Source organism: Gastrolobium bilobum, unplaced genomic scaffold, assembly GCF_033153095.1.
Source record: "Gastrolobium bilobum isolate Gb01-03AN ecotype WA unplaced genomic scaffold, APGP_CSIRO_Gbil_v1 utg53731, whole genome shotgun sequence".
NCBI lineage: Eukaryota > Viridiplantae > Streptophyta > Magnoliopsida > Fabales > Fabaceae > Gastrolobium > Gastrolobium bilobum.
In genome coordinates, this window is record NW_026898923.1 from 11,980 (window position 1) to 28,450 (window position 16,471).

The 16,471-nt window shown below is 37.1% G+C and overlaps 1 protein-coding gene across 2 annotated transcripts in view; it reads left to right on the forward strand.

The window, feature by feature from the left end:
• Positions 1-236: 236 nt before the first annotated feature.
• The window catches only part of LOC133285601 (uncharacterized), a 34,930-nt gene continuing 18,695 nt past the window's right edge, over positions 237-16,471 (forward strand). For both annotated transcript variants that reach the window (XM_061482855.1, XM_061482856.1), the window contains exons 1-10: positions 237-595; positions 688-757; positions 1,372-1,414; positions 2,606-2,683; positions 2,817-2,901; positions 3,013-3,095; positions 5,635-5,692; positions 6,114-6,224; positions 7,697-7,754; positions 7,889-8,021. In XM_061482855.1, the coding sequence (XP_061338839.1) occupies positions 457-595; positions 688-757; positions 1,372-1,414; positions 2,606-2,683; positions 2,817-2,901; positions 3,013-3,095; positions 5,635-5,692; positions 6,114-6,224; positions 7,697-7,754; positions 7,889-8,021 (858 nt within the window). In that variant the 5' untranslated portion in view covers positions 237-456. The remainder of the gene's footprint in view (positions 596-687; positions 758-1,371; positions 1,415-2,605; positions 2,684-2,816; positions 2,902-3,012; positions 3,096-5,634; positions 5,693-6,113; positions 6,225-7,696; positions 7,755-7,888; positions 8,022-16,471) is intronic.

Sequence of the window (16,471 nt, forward strand, 5' to 3'; positions counted from 1 at the left end):
ATAAGGAGAAATATTCTTACTACCAGAATTTTTTACTACCAACTTACTACTTATCTAATCACCATTGAATCAACATTTTCTCTTTTTTCAAAAATTTTTTAACATTTTTTCTCTTTAATTCAATGGTAATTAGATAGGTAGTAAATTAGTAGTAAAAAATTTTGATAGTAAGAATATCATGTTATTATTATTATGTTCTAACTTTTGAAGTTCATGAAGTGATAGAGAGAACTCATAAAGGCAAAAAATGAGAGGAGCCGTACATGAGTAGAAGTACAGCTTCCACCTTAAACACTCCGAAGATGTTTGTCGCGTTGGTACTACTACACTCACTACTGCTACCATCACCATGATTGCTCCGTATATATAGCCACCAACGTAGTGAATCTATTTTACAAAATCCACGCAATCCCTAAATTGCAATCACCATTTGTTTCTGTTTCTGCTTTCATTACAATGGCTAGGGTTCCCTCACCCTTAGCCTCAACGGCTTCCACCATCAGAGCCTACGCGCTTCCTCTTATTCTCTTCGCCGGAGCCATGTTCTACCAACTCGTTCTTATTCCCAATTCATTCCCTCCTTCCCATTACGATGGTGACTCCTTTATTCTTTATGCTTCTTTCTTTTTATTTGTGTGTGTGTGTGTGTGAAATAATTTTTCTTGTCTTTGTTTCTGGTGGTTGCAGTTCTGCAAATTGAGAGGTATAGTTCTGTTGAAAAAGTGAAGGATGCTTACGACAAGCTTGAATCTAAATGGTAATTAAGTTATATCTCTTTGGATCTGTCAACAAATGATGTTATTGTTGTCATTTTTATTTTTATTTTTTTGGCATTTGAAAGTGTTAGCTGTGTAATCTTGTTATTGTACGGCGCAAGTGTGTAACGGATATCCTTATTCACTGCTTGAATGATTTGGAACATTTAGTCTTAAGCAGTATTAATGGGGTAGGGACAAAGGGGTTGATGGTAGTTAAATGTTTGGTATGAGTTGTGGCATTGTTTCTATAATGCTCGGTGCTCACTGTACTTAGCATGAGTACTGTAGCTTTTTTTTTTTTAATTATATTTTTTTATTTCGAGTTTCTTTTTTATTCAAGTTACCTTAGATGGGTAGGTGAGATTAGATTGCTGTTAATTAGGTTTTATATACTACGTAAAGGTGTTTAATGGCTATAACAGGGGAATTAAGATTCTTTTAGTTAAATAATTTAAATGAAGAACATTGATTTTTGTTTATTATGTAGATTGTTGAATATTTTGACCAGTAATAGTTTGTTCTGAATGTGTAAAAACTTTTGTGTGACATCCTTTTGACATTTTATCAGCATGCTAATTAATGATCTTATGACACTAGTTACATGGTCTTTCAGGAATTCGGCTGTGGAAGTTTCTGATATTAATGAGTTTTTAAAGGTTAGTTTTGAAAGATCATTTACTTATTGCATGATAAGTGTAAAGAACCTTGGGATACACCACCCCAAAAGCTAGCTCAAAGGGTGGGAGTGCCCAAGGTCTTATAAACTCCACATTCGTTACTCATACTATTGAGATATATAGTCCCACATTGGTTGTATGAGTAACGAATGCGGAGTTTATAAGACCTTGGGCACTCCCACCCTTTGAGCTAGCTTTTGGGGTGGTGTATCCCAAGGTTCTTTACAATAAGGAATATATGTTTAGATTAATTCTGGATAATTCCTAAAATAGTATTGGAAGAGGAACAGCTATGTGGTCATGTGAAATGAGGATCTATTAAATATGGCTCAAACACTCTGATCAGGACCATTCATCTTGGCTGCAGCTTTGTCTTAATCTAGTTTAAGTTTATTTTGTTGGTTTTGAGATTCAATTTATTTGCTTAGGACCAGTTTGATTCTTATTCAATATATTATACTTTATTGCTTATAAACTGGAGACTGTTGAATTCATTTGAACATTGTTATGCCTATAAAGAGATCTTTTCAATGCCCCAGTCTTGATAGTGTCTCTTCTGCCCTTATTGGATGAGTGATGATTGAAGAGATGAGGATTCAATGCCTTCTCCCCTGTTTTCGACCTCTGGAGCAATCCTTCTCATACTTATTAGTAGTCTCTCGCCCGTATTCTCCTTATATTATGCTCTTGCGATAAAGATTGAGATTTGATTTTAATTTGAAATTGATAAAGAGATCTTTTCATATGTATATTAATCCCATCATCATGCTTGTAAAGCAACGGATCTGCTAAAATCAGAGATATTGACATTGTGAACTGCACCTGCCTTAAAAAGTTGTTGCAAATACTATATGAGAAGTGGATATCTTATTGTAACTTAAAATTTTGTGGTCAAAGTAAAAAACCATCCAGTTTTTCTTCCTGCATGCAGGTTGAACCCTGCTTGCAATGTAACTCCTCTGAAATTGATATGCTGAAACTATTTTGGATATTATAAGTACTCAAACATGTTATAGAGGGGTGGAATTGCATTCATGGGAGGGGACTGTAGTGATCTTACTTGTATTTTGGTATTACTGTGTTCTTTATTTGATGGCTGTCCGTTATGACACAAGTATTGTGGATTTAGTATGGTTTTGTTGTAATTTTCTTTGAGAGCATGGTTTACAGATTCGATATGCGTATGAGTTGCTGACAAATCCTTTGTGGAAAAGAGACTATGACATATTTGGCATTGATGAACAACTTGTGAGTATTTTTTTTGCTTCCATTAAAACTCATGTCTGTTTTGTAAGATCTGTTCCATGAGTGTTTCTTGTATCGTTGATTTACTGTCATCTCAAATGTTTTTCAATTAAATGATATGATTTTCTGATGGTAGCATATTGTTGAGAGTGCCAGCAAGCATTATGCCGGGAAACATATTTCACAATTGGACTTCCCTTTACTACATGCCCCTTCTTCTGGTTAGTTAAGACATTCATCATAATTGATAGGAATTTTGTGTTGAAGTTTTTCAAAGGATTTGACATGGAAGTTCTTTTAATGATGCATGAATAAATTTTTTTACCTCTCAGACTCTATAGATCATTCTTCTAAAGTCATTTCTGCAAGTGACTTCCAGTCTATATTTCCAGATGCAAAGCCATGGCTAATTCAGGTACATTCAGTGTAGAATATGCTGGTATATTGTAATTAATGCAATCACGGTCCAATTTTCTTTCATTATAATGAGTTATTATTATTTCATGTTTTGTATAATATAACTGAACTAATATTCCATTAGCACTAATAATCTCCTTAACAACTGCATGAAACTATTTTTTCTTTTTCCATTTGAATTGTATTTAATTGAATGAAAATTTAAGTTTGTGAAATTGAGTTGACTGTTAAGTTTTGCACTTTTCTTTTGATATTTCTTGGTGCCTTAAGTATTGGTTTCTTAGTTTTGGTCACTTGAGGCCACCCATTGAATTATATTGCTTGTTTATAGATTAGATATTTGAATTATAATCCTAGTTCAGTATCTTCTTCTTTTTTATAGAAAAAGAAACTAAATATTCCACGTAAACATATTGTTTTCATAATTACAAATAAGGTAAATGTTATTTGCTGTTGCTTCCAGAATGCAGCTTTTTTATCATTTTAATCGAGGTAGGATATCAATAATTTGTTCAACCAGAAGATGTTATTTATTTTAGGGATATTAGAATTATTGTTAGCATTCTGTTCATTATTCTAATTTCTAACAACATGAAGGATTATAGATGCTAATAATTTTTTTAAACTTAAAAAGTTATAAAATAAGATAGATTGCAATCTGTTACGAACCTTGAGGTCACCATCCCAAAAATTAGCTCAAAGGGTGGGAGTGTCAAAGGCCTTATAAACCCCACATTAGTTTCCTATACAACCAATGTGAGATTCGTAACATTGCCATTCCCTTTAGGGGTTGACGTCCACGGCGGTTTTCACTCTATCGACACTGACCCGGTGGTAGCCCTTTCCTTTTTGGCGGCTTCACTTATCTATATCAGGATTTAGTACAATACCCCTTTCGGAGGTATGACACCTTAATCCAGCCTATAGGTAGCCCTTTCCGTGGTTTCAACTCTCAATGAAAGCACCAATTGTTATGGACCTTAAAGTCACCTTCTGCTATGCCGAAACTGCTATGCTATGGTTTGGTGTAGCTATTGCAGCCAAAATCGTAGGCTACTGCTACTTCGAAAGCAAGGTAAAACACCTCTTTAACCATGTATGTTCAGTGTCCCCGCCATTGTTGTTAAAACGCCATCTGTACGATCTTTTGTCTAAAAGCGACAAGGAGGTTTGGACAGGAGTAGGATTGTAGTGGAAGATCGTAAAATCGGTTGGATTGTGCGATCCCACCATTTCCACAATTATGAAAATATTAATATAGTGTCTCATCCCTGACTTTTTTTCTTATGAAGACTGAAATTATTTAGGCTTCTTTGATTAAATTTTATCTCTGTTTACGGTTTATTGGCTTTTTGTGAATTTTGAATTTTATCTTTTTGTTTGGCTCTGATTTTGTATGCATAAATATTATTTTTAATAATTAAAATTAGGAATGTAAAATCTTACGATCCGTGTTGATACCACAATTTACGATCTTGTTAGCCCTTCGGCCTTCCGATCTTAAGTAAGATCTCGAACCGGACAACCTTGGTCCCTGCAGCAATATAAGGGTAAAATCAAACTTTCAACCCCTTTTTTTCTTGTGTATGTTACTGTTACAACCTTCTTCTCACAAAACCCTATGGAGCTCTCTTGTTTGGAAGACTCACCACTCTCTCATCTCACCGACTCACTTCCCTCTCTCTCTCTCTCTCTCTCTCTCTCTCTCTCTTCTATTTCGGCATGCTCACACCACTCGCTGGCTTGGCAAGCCGTCCGCCATGTGGTTCCGTATTCGGCTCCTGAGTTTGCAGTTTGTTCCTCTGTTCTAGCTACTGCCTCTGTTTAGTACGTTGTTCCTCTGTTCCAGTCACGGCCTTTGTTCACCTGTTCTGGCCACTGTATAGCATTTTTGTGGACTTCATGTAGCAACTATACCACTATGCGCTATAGCGTGTCTGGGTCGGCTGCTACATGATGTTATCCGAGATTGATAAGTATTCTTTTACTACACTGCTTCAAACATAAAATGGGGGAAACCAGGTGAAATTTCCACCAGATGCATTTTATATTTTGTAATGCATTTGTGAGACTGTAACTATGTGTGTTAGAACGAGATGGAACATAACATATTTGTTTGTTTTATGTTTGTTACATTTTAAAATAGAACAGAACAGGACATGGGATTAAAAAATGGTACATTTTGGTTCCACTGAAAGGGTGTAACAAAAGAGAACAAAATACAACCGAAGTTCAATTCTATTTGGTCTGCATGTCAAACACTACGTATATGTTTTTGTAAATGATTTGTTTCCCATCATGTTGTCTGAGGATTCCAAAACTATGAATTATGTATGGTCATACTTGTAAATCTGGAAGACATTCATTAGTTTTCACCGAGTTCTCTTTTTGGTTTTGTGTTGTCTCTCAAAAGATAGATTTGATTGATCTTTCATGTAAAGACTCTATCACCATTTCTGCCTTATTCCATAATCTATACCTAATTTATTCTTTAAAAATTTCTGACTTGATATACATACTGAATGTATTTGTTTCAGTTGTATTCATCAGGGAGCAGACATTGTTCTCAGTTCTCCAAGTCCTGGAAGAAGATTGGTATGTTATTTGAACATGAACTCCTGGCATAAAAAAAATCTCTATGCATGTGATATATTGCTGTGGAATATGGAGATAATGTTATCAGTTTCTATCTAATACTTAATAGCATTTAATTTTCTTGATTGTAAAACCAGGGAAAGAAAATTCCCTTAAAAAGTAGCTGAAAGGTAATATGAGAAACATGAAAGTTTGTGTCATAATAAGGGGATAAAGCTTGTAGTTAATGAAAGGCTGGGCATTAGTCTCTCTCTCTCTCTTTTTCTTGGGCAATTTTCCTTTCATTTAAAAGATTATATTGTTGTGTTATTCTTTTAATTTAATTATTACATGGACTCATTCTAGTTGATATCCATGCACTTTGTTATGTTGGTCACCAATTTAAGGATAAGATTATTCTGATTAATTTCTCTGTTTTTAGCTTCTTTATTGGATTCTGTTGCAAATATTGGAATGGTGGAACTCGGTGAGATGGAGCTCGCCATATACCTTGCTGATAAAAGATCAACAGGAAAACCTTTCTTCAGAAATGGTATGTACTCAATGCAGTCAATTTTCTGTTTTCTGCCTTTTGTTTCTGTTTATCTTACAGCATCTGCGTCAGAACATCTATTGCCCAGGTTTAAATAGTTGTTTTGTTTGACACTCCTGTTATATATGTAAATACAACACACTAGTATGAACGCCTGATATAAGGAGCATTCTTTACAGAATTTACAGTTGTAAATTCATTGTAAAGAATCAAAGATTGTATCTGTTTTACCTAAATCAGACTAGTTGCGGATGTGCTGTTAATTCTGAATATGTTTTGTGTCAATTTATACTTGTATTATAGACTCTATAGAATTTCCTTAGAGCAAATTTATTAACTGCATTTGTCTTCATATAATTTTGATAAAACTGCATTTGTCCTGCATTTTCCTTAGAGCGAAGTAATTGATGGTTTCCTTGTATGCTGACTAAAGATAAATTCAAGACAAAATTTGCCTTATAACCAACTTGAAAGAATAGTTTAACTTTGAACAGAAAGCAGTGAAAGACCCAGAAATTATGATTTGTGGGGACAAAGCCAGTATATAAAAACACAATTTCATAATTGAATTTCCATAAAATACAACGAATTTCACTCCATTACTGCTCAAACACACCAAACTTCAACAAACTAAGCACACTAAATTCAGTTCATGATACATAGAAATTTTGGCACTGCAAAGACAATTAATTAATAATGAGAACATAAGATAAAATGTTAAAATCCGAGGCAACAAAACTCGGTGGCTACTTGCTACCTTTTCACAATTTTAGCAATCTTCAAAAGTTAAAATAACCCATAATTTCAGCAAGCAACAATATGGAAGATACTGTTACACTGCTACAAGTCCACAAAGCCACTAATTTATCCATTGTAAACCAATATATATGCACTAAATTCAGAATGGTGATGCTTACCAGGCTGTGGTACTCAATGCCCACTGCCCAGAATGGTTTCAGCAAGATTGAGAGAAGAAATCCTTGGCCACTGTTCACTATCCAATGCTACTACCATCCATCACCCAGGAGCTGAGATTGAGGATTTAGGCGCTGCAAATTGGGTTCTTGCTGTTTGTGGCTGAGAAGATTTTTAGAAGTGGAATAGGGAATTTGGAAGTGGTGAACGTGAAAATTCGGATTTGTTGAATTTAAATGATCAACCTTTTATTGGGGTCAAATTTTGTCAAAATGTAGGGGTGGGGGAAGTTTATATATAATAGTAGTTTTTTTTGAGTGAGTTGGGGCATGTAAACCCACACCCACCAACATGGGGCCATCTCCGAGTACATATATGTTCCTCTGAGCAGTGTTACTGGAAATGCATTATGTGAGAAGTGTGAAGTTTTTGGAATTTCCTGTAATTTTACTTGATTTACAAATACATGTTTTGCGTCTTATATGGTAGATGATTTTCAAATTATAGGAGAAAAGGATTGTGTGGCTTGTCTTAACGTATTGAAAAAATTTGTCCAGGAATTCCATCTCTCGTTGCCATTCCTCCCGGATGTCGTGCTGCAAAATGTTTTAGTAGGTGAGTTTCATTATAAGACCGGGGTTTTATTTGAAGACAGGCAATTACAATTTTGTAAATCATGTGCTTAGGATACTTGCATGAGTCATATTCTACTGCATGGAGTTATTATACATGATTTATCTCCCTGTTAGGTTTGATGGTGAGCTTACCGTTGATAATGTTACAAATTGGGATGGTGATCTTACCGTTGACAAGGTTACAAATTGGTTTGCAACAAGCATATTGGCTTTACCTCAGATTAACTACTACTCAAAGGAGTCACTGGTAATTTGCCTAAACTCTAATGGATCATTCTCTTTTATATAAATATGCGTGGTATTTTTTTTTTCCTGTAGCATTTAGGTGATGTAAGGAAATTCCTTGAATAAGTGAACATCTGTTGTGATCATGGTTGAGGAATTACTATAGTATAAAATTGGGTATGAACAAGCTTGATTATGTTTCCTTGTCTCCCCCTAATTTTTTTATTATTTAATTTTGTTAGTTTTGTATTTTTATTCTTGAATCTATACGGAACAAGCTGAATGTTTTGTTTCATAAACCTAGCCTAAATTGCTTAGCTCTTTATATATAGAGCACTGTTTTTGTAAGTTGAAGTAAGCACATATTTGGTTTTACTTAATTTTCATACAAAAATTGCTTTTGGGCCAAAAGTTCTCTCTTTGGCATTTTGATTTTAAGCTTTTCTAAACACAATAAGTTAATCCAAACACACTTACTTTAGGATTTGAGCGGTATCAAGGAGATTGAAGTTTCTTATTTGAAACATTCTAGAAAGAAATTTGTTAAGACTGGAATTAGAAATGAATAAAAGAAAGGACAAAACACACTTTTTGGCCCAGTAAACTGGATTTTCTGATAGATTCAAAAGAAAAGGTACAGAATTGCAAAGTACAAAATGACTAAATACAAACCAAAGGAAATTAACAGAAACAGTAGCTCTGCTAGACTAATTACAGAATATCAATGAGGTGGGTTCAGTACTTTTGAGAGGTACTGATCTCTCCCAGGTTTGATTCCAATTCCAGCCTGCTCTCCCTTCTAGCATTCCCCCCTCTTTCCTGTGCCACCTCACCAACAGACCCCCTCTCCCTCTCTCCTCTAACAGAATTATCTTCTAACAACCTTTTTTCCAGAATATTCCTTTCCAATGCTAAGTCACGTACTGCAAATGATTCCCTGCGACGCTTTCTATAGTATACCCTCAAAGGGTTTGTATCAAAGTTCAATGGCTTTTCTATCTTTTGCTCTTACAGCATGCTTGGTTTTGATTATATTTGGGGGGAAATAATAGCCTTTTGTTTTCGAAAGTTCTCTTGGGCAGTTTTTGATTATAAGATATTTCAAACATAAATAAGCTAATATAAACACACTTAATAATAAGCTCACGTCAGATTTTCTCCTGTTAATTCCAAGGGTAGAACAGATTCTCTATGTTGGATCTCCTTTCTATACTGTAAAAATTGATCTACTGACTCATTTTTAAAAAGAAACAAAATAATTGTTTTACTAGCTCAAGTGTGTGGAATCGGTCTTCACTTAGACATTTAGATTGAAATCCTTTTAAACAGTTTTACTTAGGCTATGTTTCAATTGATGCAAAGGGATGGGCTGTCCTTTAGCTGCCATGGCTGAGTTTCCGGAGTAAGGCAATGTGTTTGAGCTTCCTAACATAATTTTCCTCCTACTATCTTCTCTTTTTGCCTCAAAATACTTCTAGAATCTTTGGTAGTGAGTTGGTTGCAAGAATCCTCCCATGTACACTTCCTCAAGGTTATTATTAAGTCCAAGGAGGAACTTCTAGATCCTGTCTTTTTCCATAAAATTTCTGTATTGCTTGCTGTCTTTCAGGGCACTTCTTTTTGACCTCTTTGTAAATGTCAAGCTGTTGTCAATATCGAGTAAGGGTGTTGAAATATTGAGTGACAGTGGAATCCCCTTGCTGTAGGTCATGAAGCAGACTCTTGATTTTAAAGATTGCTTAGGTGTTATCCACGTTTGAATTAGTCTCCTTGGCTACGTTCTGTATCTCTTTAGCACTGCTGTAATACAAGAAGTTTTATTTGATCTCATTGGTCATTGTGTTCAGCAGCCATGACATCACCAGACTGTTCTCAAGTCTCCATTTGTGGTTGTTGGGATTATCTTTCTCCATTTGTTTCGCATTACTGTTGATGTACTCTTCCTTTCTCTTTCTTGGGAGAAATATTGAATGATCTGGCCCATTGGATAAAGTTCTGGCCATTCTGTTTATGGCAAATGATAGGTATAACAGGGCCTTCAATTGGGTTCATTATGGCAGTGCTACCAATCTCCGATCAGGGTACCAACTTTCATTTTCTACTCTCCTGTTCGTTTGCCATGGATAAAGCAGGGATGGAGTTTGTAGTCAACCATGGCTCAAATCGTTCTTTGTTACCATAAATAAAACATTGTATTTTCCTTATTCTGTTGATTACAAGATGGCAGCATAAATAGGAAGGGTGAAGGTTTTACAGTAAAGGCTGCACACTAATCTAGGCCTAGATAATTAAGAGAGGAAATTTTTTCCTTAAAACACAGAAGGGAATCCCTAAAACATGGGAGCTAATAACTACACCTAGCTGTATATTAGAGACAGAATCAGAAGATTCTGTCATTTCCCAAAAATCAGGAACCTGTCTGTTCCTAGAAATCAGGCTAAAAATAAGGAATTGATCACCAACAATGTCCTATTTATCCCCTCCTAGAAAGATCTTTTCTCCTAGTGGTATTTCCTGAACTAAACCTTCTAAATCCTCCCAAAATTTTATCTTTTGTTGCTCTTCTATACCTCTGCTTGGGTTGCATACACCGTTACACACTAATAATTATTTAAAGTATCTTTTTCCACTACAAACGTTGATGCTATAATCCTATTGCCGACTCTTCTAACGTCAACAACATTATTCTTCCAAAATCTATCTTCTATTATGCCCAACCCATTTCTAGATCTTACCTTTTTTGTGTACCAAAGTTTAAAACCTGAAGTGTTTGATTCCTTAGCCTTATCTCCAACCCACTTAGTTTCTCGTATGCACATAAAACTAATCCTCCTAATCACGATGTCAACAATTTCCAAAGTTTACCCATGAGTGTGCCAGTATTCCCAGTTTCAAAGAGAATCCTACTCTTGTGTGATCTAGCTTCTTTACCCACATCTGTTCAGGAAAATGTGGTTCTTGTCTACTTTTCACTACATCCGGGCGCCAATGCAGTGGCTCTCACAAATTTGGCACTCTACTATTCGAGCTATACAGCGCGATACTTACAGGTAATGACTCAGCATTAACACAATCACATCGTCTGTCTGTGTCATGAAGACTTGACAAAGTTTTATGTGGCTGTTGTCCGCCTAACACAACATTCTCTTTTATCCAGGCTTGGGACTAGCTATGTAAAGATTTGCGACAATGCATAAATGGGTTTGATAACTGATTACCAAAAAAGAAAGTGATGACCAAACACATTAATAATTCTGGTTTTAGTTTTTAGCTTATGGAAGTAACTATTTAATCAAATCCTGATCAATATTTTGTTATGATTTTAAGGAAACTGTTTTTAACAAAATGAAAATAATGTTCTTTTAATATATAATTCAATTCTGTTAGAATAGGAAATATAATATGTATAGATTTGTATAGATTGCTTTCTTATTTGTAAATATTCTTTTCCTATTTAGGATTTGGATTATGTCTGGGCTTCTCACTTAAGCCCATTAGGGTCTCTATATATTGTAACTCTTTGTATCAGTTTTATATACAACATATTATTTTATATTCAAATTGGTACCAGAGCTCTTTTGTTCTGGGGACCCTTGCTTTCGCTTAAGACCTCGTTCTTGCTTTAAAACCTAAGCCCACTGCTTAGGTTTTCTCTTTTTCTTTGCCGTGTGTCCTTCCGGCAAGTGATCTAAGCTGTGAGCCCTTTCAGATTGATTTCCGTACCTGTCAGAACCACCGTCATTCACTGTTCCCGTCACCGGAGAACTTTTCCGGCGACGTTTTGAGTCGGGACACCTGCGATCTGCTCCTCCTCTCTCCGGTGACCTGTTATGTGGAAGACCCACCACCGTCGCATCCTCCACACTCCCTCACGCGCCGTCTGTTTCCTCTGAGCGTGGTGCTCACGCGCCATCTTCCATCGGTGCGTGTGCACTGTTACAGCGTCCTTTTCTGGCCGTTCCAGGACAGACAAGCTCGCCCTCTCCTCCTCTTTCCAGATCTGTGGTTGGTTCTTCGTGGGTCTCACTTTTTGTGTGTGCTTCTTCTTTATTGACGACCAGGTTAGTTTCTATTCACTTGGATATGTCCTTTGTGATTTATTTTAATGGCAGAATCTTCTCCTATTCAATCGGAGATCAATTCTCCTCCTCGTCCTACCAAAAGTTCCTCAAGTATCATCTCCACCAATGTTGGGCCTATTACCTCCTCCAAACTGAAGGGTTCTGTTAATTTCAAGAAATGGGCCACCTCTGTTCGAGTCTGGTTCTTTGGACAGGGACATGGGCAACATCTCAAAGCTAAATCTACTGATATTTCTATGGAAGAAAAATTTGATTGGGAAAGGATTGACAACCAGCTTCTGAGTATCCTTTGGCAGTCTATTAATCCAATCATTTTGGATATTTTCTATTCTTTTCAAGCATGCAATGAAGTGTGGGAGGAAGCAAAACACCTATACACTAATGATGTTCAGCAACTCTATTCTATCATGTCTCAGTTTATGGATTTGTGCAAATCATCTGACACTCAGATGGAGACATATGTTGGCAAAAGTCGATCTTTGATGCAAGCATATTTGGATATGTTGCCCTACCCTACTGATGCTTCTGCGTATAGGAAATAAGTGGAGTGGCTCTTTATGGTTGCCACACTTTCTGGTCTTCCCGAAGAATATTATAATGTTCGTGATACTATCTTGACTTGTGGGGATCCTGATTTATCAATGACATATCAGTGCTACCCTATTGATGCTTCTGCGTATAGGAAACAGGTGGAGTGTCTCTTTATGGTTGCCACACTTTCTGGTCTTCCCGAAGAATATTATAATGTTCGTGATACTATCTTGACTTGTGGGGATTCTGATTTATCAATGACATATCAGTGCCTTCTGAACCTCAATAAGAAATCTGCTCTTGCATCATCTTCTGTTGTTGATTCCATTACTGACCTTTGCAGGAACAATGGAGGTGGTAGTGGTAGAGGCCAGAGAGGACGTGGTCAGGGCGAACGTAACCTCGTTGTCATTATTGTCAGCAACTTGGTCATTATGAGGAGCGTTGTTACACAAAGTATCCTCACCTGCGACCCTCTCATGCTGCTAATATAGCTCAGCCAGATACTGTTTCAACTGGTACAATCTCTCTCTTCTGAAGACTATGCAGCACTCCAGACCCTTCTCAGGAAGGCTTCTCCTGAGTTTCACCCTTCTGCTTCAGAAACTGGTAATCCTGTTGCTTGTGTTTCTCATTATACATTACTTGGTCCTTGGATATTTGACTCGGGTGCTACTGATCACCCGTGGTAATAAGGAACGCTTTACATCTCATACTTATTCTGATCATTTACCCTCTTTCGCTCTTGCTGATGGCATTAAATTCCCTGTTCATGGGATTAGACAAGTTTTTCCAACCTCTTGTTTGATCTTAACATCTGTCTATTACATTCCTGACATCCCTTATAAATGATCAACTCTCTCACTTGCATTGTTACCTTCTCAAACCATTCTGTTTCTGTGCAGTATCCGGGTACGGGGAAGACGTTTGGAGTGGGCCGTGAGTCATGGGGACTGTTCTACCTGGTTGTGCCTCGTCCTTCAGTTGCTTGTTCTCTCCACAACTCATCCACAGTCGCCTCGGTCATCCTAGTCTTTCAAAACTGCAGAAGATGGTTCCTCTTTTATCCGGCCTTCATACTTTAGATTGTCAGTCATGTCAGCAAGGGAAGCACATACGCTCCTCCTTCGCCAATCAAGTCAATAAACGAGCTGATGCTCCTTTTTCAATTATTCATTCAGATATTTGGGGTCCAAGTCGTAGCGTGTCTCTTTTAGGGTTTCGATATTTTGTTACTTTTATTGATGATTTTTCACGTTGTACCTGGATTTGTTGAATGAAAAGCCATTCTGAGTTATTCTCTATTTATCAAAAATTTTCTGTCGAGATTCATACTCCATTTGGTGCTTCTATTCATATTTTACGTAGTGATAATGCTAAGGAATATGTTTCTATTGATTTTTCTAATTTCATAGCCACACAGGGTACTTTACATCAAACTACTTGTCCTCACACTCCACAACAAAATGGAGTAGCCGAACGTAAAAATAGACATCTCATTGAAACTGCACGGACTCTTCTTATTCACATGCATGTTCCTCTTCACTTTTGGGCCAATGCAGTCTTTGCCTCTTGTTTTCTCATCAATCGCATGCCTTCATCTGTGCTTAATAATGACATTCTATATAACTTGTTGCTTCCTGATGCTCCTCTCTATCCTCTATCCCCATATGTCTTTGGTTGTACCTGTTTTGTTTATGATCTCACTCCTGGTAAGGACAAGTTAACATCCAAAGCCTTTAAGTGTATTTTTCTTGGTTATTCTCGTCTTCAAAAGGGTTATCGTTGGTATTCTCCTGATCTTGAGCATTATTTTGTTTCTGTTGATGTCACTTTTCTTGATCAACAACTCTTTCATTCTATCCCATCTCAATTGTCACAGGTGTTCTTCCTGTTCCTTTTCTTGACTTGTCTTTACCAGTTACAAGTAACTCTATTTCAGATGAGCGATGTATTGCTTCTATATCCGAGGACCATCCATTTCTCATCTATCAGCGTTGTAAAACTGTGCCTCCCGTTGACTCAACTCCGGCTGACTCATCGCCCTCTCTTGTTGATTCTTCCCCTCCGGCTCCTTCACCTGAGGCTCTTCCCATTGCCCAAAGAAAAGGTATGCGTACTACTCGTAACACTTATCCTCTTTATACTTTTTAGAGCTATGACCGTCTTTCTACTCCTCATTTCACTTTTGTTTTATAGTCTTTCTTCTGTTTCTATTCCTAAGACCACAGGTGAAGCACTTTCCCATCCTGGGTGGCGCCAAGCGATGCTCGATGAGATGATTGTGCTTCATTCCAGTGGCACTTGGGATCTTGTTCCTGCTCCTCCAGAGAAGTCTATTGTTGGTTGTCGCTGGGTCTTTACTGTCAAAGTTGGACCTGATGGCCATGTTGATTGTCTCAAGGCGCGCTTAGTTGCAAAAGGTTTTACTCAAATCTTCGGCCTTGACTATAGTGACACATTCTCTCCGGTCGTTAAGATGGCATCCGTTCGCATGTTTCTTGCTCTTGCTGCTGTTCGTCACTGGCCATTCCTTCAACTTTACATCAAAAATGCTTTTCTTGATGGTGATTTACAAGAAGAAGTTTACATGGAGCAACCACCTGGCTTTGTTGCTCAGGGGGAGTCTGGGAAGGTGTGCCGACTTCGTAAATCCTTATATTGTCTCAAGCAGTCTCCTCGGGCATGGTTCAGTCGCTTCAGTTCTGCTGTTCAGGCTTTTGGCTTAATCCGCAGCAAAGTTGACCATTTTGTATTATATAGGATCATATCTCCTGATAAGTGCATCTATTTGTTAGTATATGTTGATGACATCATTCTCTCTGGAAGTGATCAAGCTGGAATTCGTTAGTTAAAACAGTATTTGTTCAGTCAATTCCAAACAAAGGATCTTGAGAAGCTGCGTTACTTTTTAGGAATTTAGGTGGTATACTCTAGACAAGGCATTTCTATCTGTCAAAGAAAATATGCCTTAAATATCCTAGAAGAGACTGGTATGTTGGGATGTAAACCAGTTGATACACCCATGGATCCCACTATCAAATTATTTCCTGGACAGGGAGAGCCATTATCTGATCCTGGTCGTTATCGGAGGTTGATTGGGAAACTCAATTATCTTACTGTGACTAGGCTGGTCATTTCTTTTGTTGTAGTACGGCTAGTCAGTTTCTTGACTCCTTTTGTGATTCTCATTGGGATGATGCTGTGAGGATCTTTCGATACATCAAAGGAGCACCATGAAAAGGTTTGTTGTATTCCGATAAAGGAAATACATAAATTTGTGGTTATTCAGGTGCTGATTGGGCAGGATCACCCTCAGACAGATGCTCTACTTCAGGCTATTGTGTCTTCTTTGGAGGAAACTTAATTTCTTGGAAGAGAAAGAAACAACCTGTTGTTGCTCGATCTAGTGCAGAAGCTGAGTATCGTGCAATGACAATTGCTACCTGTGAGCTAATCTGGTTAAAGCAGTTGATTCAGGAGTTTCCTCTTTGTGAACAGAAGCAACCCATGACACTTATTTATGACAATCAAGCTGCACTACATATATTCTCTAATCCTGTATTTCATGAGAGAACCAAACATATAGAGATTGATTGTCACTTCATTCGAGAAAATATTCAGTCAGGAGAAATCAAAGCAGCTTTTGTCAACTCCAATGATCAACTCGCGGATGTCTTCACTAAAGCTCTTAGAGGTCCTCGAGTTGAATACATTTGTAACAAGCTTGGTGCTCACAATATATACGCACTAGCTTGAGAGGAGTGTTAGAATAGGAAATATAATATGTATAGAGTATAGATTGTTTTTTAATTTGTAAATATTCTTTTGCTATTTAGGATTTGGATTAGGTCTGGGC